Consider the following 3,365-nt stretch of genomic DNA (forward strand, 5'->3'; position numbering starts at 1 on the left):
TGTCATGGCAAGAACCAGAGGCCCTCTATCATCACCACTCACGATCAACATGAGCCAACTGAACCCAACAACTATCACAATAGCATGAAGGACATCACTGATTGGCCCTGCATGTTCACTACAACTCAGTTTGCCCATCCTCCCGTACACCACTCACCGTCCTGGCAAGAGCTTGCAATGCTGAGAGGCCACCGCGTAACTAAGCTCAGCCAGAGCTCGATAGAGCTATCGATCGCAGAGGCGCACTACGTCAATTCTCTCTATCTCGTTGTGTAAGCTTTCCAAACGCTTCAACCGTAGTCGTTGTGTTTCAACGGTTGTCTTGAAAGTCGCCACCTCCTCTGCATGCCGCTCCCTGTCCTCGCTGTATGTTTGCTTCAACCGCTCTAGCTCCTCCACTGCCAGGGATTTCTCCTTCCTCAACAACTCAGCGTCACCAGCCTCCTTCCGAAACCTATACGATGCCCAGAAGGACGTGCTAATCTCATAGCCGCCACCGCTGTTGCCGTACTTCAGAGCTTCATCATGTGCTGTGTCCAGAAGCTGCTGTGCTTCGGCATTCCGTCGCTTCAATCGATCATTCTCTTGCACTACCCTATCCAACTGCGACGTCTTCATCAAGTCCAGCTCAGCTCTCAGACGACACACCTGATGCCTGCTGCTGCGGCTGACCACCACTGGGCTGCCCAAGCCCTACCTCATCCCTTGACTTGGCTGCCTCTCCTTGCTCTTCCAGCAGCAACGTTCTCGCCTCCTTCACTTCTCGCTTTAGAGTTTCGACTTGCATCTGCGTCTTTGAATATATCATGCACTTGCCATAATCACCCAAAACAGGAGCGCCATAGAACTATCCACGAGAAACGCTGGGCGCAGAGAGGATTCCCAGGTATCGAATTCGTCCATCGCTGCTGGGGATATCGTCACTAATGGACGACATGTCTGTCCATCAGCCTCCCTTACACATTCCTTCTCCGACCGCATTTTCACGAGGAACTCGTCCATTTCCTCCCTCAACTTTTTCACTCTTTTTCAGCTGCTTGTCTATTACAACACTCGCGATCTCCTCGAGACATCTGCTCCGCCTGACTGCGATGACTAGATGATTATCGAGGGATCGACTATACGAGATATGCGAATCCCTCAAGAGCATTCACGCCCATATTCCCATGTTGGCCATATGTCCAACGTGCAGGCCAGCACTTGATGCCAGAAAGCCTACCTTCTCCGCTACAGTCCGTTCCAGCTCCTTCCTACACTCAGCGAGCTTCGCCGTTACTGTCGGTAACTGCTCGGTCTCTCCTCGGAGTTTCTCACACTCCTTATGCAAGGTGGTCACCTCCCTGGCAGTGCCAATTCAGTGGCGCGCGGTCACTCTCGTGAGCACTTTTATGCACCTACTTTTCCGCCGCTTCGAGCCTCCCTTCTGCCGCCACTCTTCCCTCCCTTTCAACATCGCAGATGCGCCTCAGATTCTCACACTCTTCATCGAGCTCTCTTGCTCGACGTTCAAGTGTCGTTTCATCATGCCTGACTACATCCCGGGCAGCTACCTATATGCATTTATTGGATTATCAGTTTTGGTAAGGGCTGCTGGCTTTCACGTCATCACAGTTTCGACCAATTCAGAAAGTCCCCAACGGACCATCCGTTTCGTGTCCTATTTCGCTATAAGCCAACACACGAGTCATACACTGACGAGTCGAGCCGGTACACACAAATCGCTGCAGAGTTAGGGTCGCCGCTATATGTATGTCTGCTAACACCAAAACCGCGTTCGAGACTCTAAGACCCGGATAGTCGTATGTTTCATAGATGAGTCGATGAGCTGGCTGCAACAAAATGGAGCCTGGCCGACCTACACGAGTCTCCATCAATTGCAGAGCCTTCTCACGTTCATCCAATAGGACTCGACAAGATGAGATCTCAGCCATCAACCTGTGCATCTCGCGATATACGAGGACCCCTCAAATTCGACATATCACTTGTGCAATTCACCGTCTCCCTGCTCTATGATATCCCTGAGGCGCCTCTCAGAATGGACCCTCTCAGCCCAGATAGTGTCCGCTTCCTCATCTGCCATCTTCAGTTGCTTTTTGGTGCACTCTAATTCCTTAGCCAACTTCTCTATTCTGCTTTGGGCATCTAAATTTAGCTCTGCCACCGATTTCTCACCTAACAACAACATCAAGCTGAAGTAACCGAACTAGGGCGAATTCTGGCAATGAACCCCTCAGCACTCCTCTGTTGAATTCGTCAACACTCGGAGGTACAACAACTACTCTCAGAAGGTCTTCGAGACCGGACAGTAACACTGCTCTCAAGATACAAATCCGACCACAGTCGAGCGTGGATTCATACTTTCAATTCTCTGCTTGTCAAGTTTCTTCCTCAACTCTGCCATTCCTGTTCGTTCCTCAGCCAGAACTTTCTTTAGTTCACTTATCTCTCGTTTCGAAGCCTCCAAGCCCTCAGTTGCTGCCTCTCGACACACTCCAACTGACTGCGCTGCCTGATGGCTTTGCTCAGGCTCTACCCGAGGAGCTACGGTGACCTCCGCCTTCTTCAACAATAGTGAGTTCTCTAAGGAAAGTAATTGCACCTACCCAAAAGACATGCGTTTGACCAACATCGACACATACCTGCTTCCTGAGGCTCTCGATCAACATAGCCTCCTCGTTCGAGTACTGTGACGGGGCATCAGTTACCCTCCGAGACTCAGCCGCTCGCATCAAAAGACAACGACAGAAGTAACGGGAAGTAGGAACGCCCAAAAACCGATTCACATCACTGAAAAGATTTACAACACAACGCACATGGATGATGAGACAGCACGGATAATATAGGGCGAAAAAGGGGTCATCAGACTAGAGTGATAATAGCGGTAATATGTAGATAATGAAACGATTGATTCTCTACTTATACTAACACCATCGAAACGCAGTCTATACCCGCGTACCTTCGGATTTGCAGCGAGACTAGTAGATGATCATGAAAATGACGGCGCTAGGAATGCTGCACTAAGAATATTGCCCTACCATACGAGCATCGAAAAGTTATGGTGACACATATCGTGATATAAGTAAGGGCATAATCAGACTATGAAAAGTGAGACAGATATAAGTTGTGTACTGTCACCACCCACGGATCTATGAAAAAATATGAACCGCACCATCCAGCAATTACTGTTGGGAACGGTTATAGATAGCAACTAATTGATAGATTCCTCAACGATTAATGCCAACACTTGTACATGATCGTTTGGATAAAACCGATAACACCTCTGCCATTACTCGATTAGAGGCGATTGAGATTCAGCACGTTCAACGCTCGAGGTCCCTCCATAACATGCTACACATGATCTACAA

General features: G+C 49.3%; 3 protein-coding genes across 3 annotated transcripts in view; all 3 read right to left on the reverse strand.

Moving 5' to 3' along the window:
- The window catches only part of Pmar_PMAR022675 (histone-lysine n-methyltransferase, setb1, putative), a gene marked incomplete at its 5' end in the record, with an annotated part of 2,169 nt that extends 1,382 nt beyond the window's left edge, over positions 1–787 (reverse strand). The window contains 5 exons of the mRNA XM_002785372.1: positions 1–58; positions 123–199; positions 250–454; positions 512–648; positions 698–787. Of these exons, the coding sequence (XP_002785418.1) occupies positions 1–58; positions 123–199; positions 250–454; positions 512–648; positions 698–787 (567 nt within the window). The remainder of the gene's footprint in view (positions 59–122; positions 200–249; positions 455–511; positions 649–697) is intronic.
- A 432-nt stretch (positions 788–1,219) lies between these two features.
- Pmar_PMAR022676 (hypothetical protein) lies at positions 1,220–1,550 on the reverse strand (the record flags this gene model as incomplete). The annotated part of the gene is made up of 2 exons (XM_002785373.1): positions 1,220–1,340; positions 1,399–1,550. Coding segments are annotated over 2 exons (273 nt in total), but the record flags the coding sequence as incomplete, so codon positions are not given.
- Positions 1,551–1,978: 428 nt separating this feature from the next.
- Pmar_PMAR022677 (hypothetical protein) lies at positions 1,979–2,729 on the reverse strand (the record flags this gene model as incomplete). The annotated part of the gene is made up of 3 exons (XM_002785374.1): positions 1,979–2,172; positions 2,359–2,599; positions 2,640–2,729. 3 exons carry the CDS (start codon positions 2,727–2,729, stop codon positions 1,979–1,981), a joined length of 525 nt encoding a protein of 174 aa, XP_002785420.1.
- Positions 2,730–3,365: the final 636 nt, after the last annotated feature.

The sequence above is a fragment of the Perkinsus marinus genome (genome assembly GCF_000006405.1).
Source record: "Perkinsus marinus ATCC 50983 genomic scaffold scf_1104296932828, whole genome shotgun sequence".
NCBI classification, from domain to species: domain Eukaryota; phylum Perkinsozoa; order Perkinsida; family Perkinsidae; genus Perkinsus; species Perkinsus marinus.